The sequence below is a fragment of the Fukomys damarensis genome, unplaced genomic scaffold, assembly GCF_012274545.1.
Source record: "Fukomys damarensis isolate Sample0158 unplaced genomic scaffold, DMR_v1.0_HiC HiC_scaffold_20, whole genome shotgun sequence".
Taxonomy (NCBI): Eukaryota; Metazoa; Chordata; class Mammalia; order Rodentia; family Bathyergidae; genus Fukomys; species Fukomys damarensis.
In genome coordinates, this window is record NW_022900932.1 from 12,154,507 (window position 1) to 12,154,863 (window position 357).

Genomic DNA, 357 nt, shown 5'->3' on the forward strand with positions numbered 1-357 from the left:
CCCCGCCCCCACACCCGAAGCCCCGGACCCCCCGCCCCCTCCTGCCCCGCGCTCCCCAACCCTCAAACCCTAACCCTCCGCGAGCTTCCTGCCATCTCGCCTCCTAGCACCGCGGGTCCCGAACACCCTACCCCTTAACCCACCACCCATCTGACCAGGGCGCCCCAGGCGGCCGGGCCAGGGGCTCAGCCGAATCCTGCTCGCCCTGCCCCAGGGGAGCCCCCCCCCACTTCAACTCCAAACCCCAGCTCTGGCCTCCCCTCCTCCCCGCAACGCACAGTAGCTGTGCAGTCCACTTTCTGGTCCGGACTCGGCACGTCGCCGCCACAGTCCTTTCCGTCCCGCGCGAGGCGCTCT

General features: G+C 71.1%; 1 protein-coding gene across 1 annotated transcript in view; it reads right to left on the reverse strand.

The window, feature by feature from the left end:
* Nucleotides 1-357, reverse strand: part of Ptchd4 (patched domain containing 4) — a 180,347-nt gene that overhangs the window by 156,124 nt on the left and 23,866 nt on the right. Inside the window, exon 9 of the mRNA XM_010617820.2 lies at nucleotides 279-355. Within this exon, the coding sequence (XP_010616122.1) occupies nucleotides 279-355 (77 nt within the window). The remainder of the gene's footprint in view (nucleotides 1-278; nucleotides 356-357) is intronic.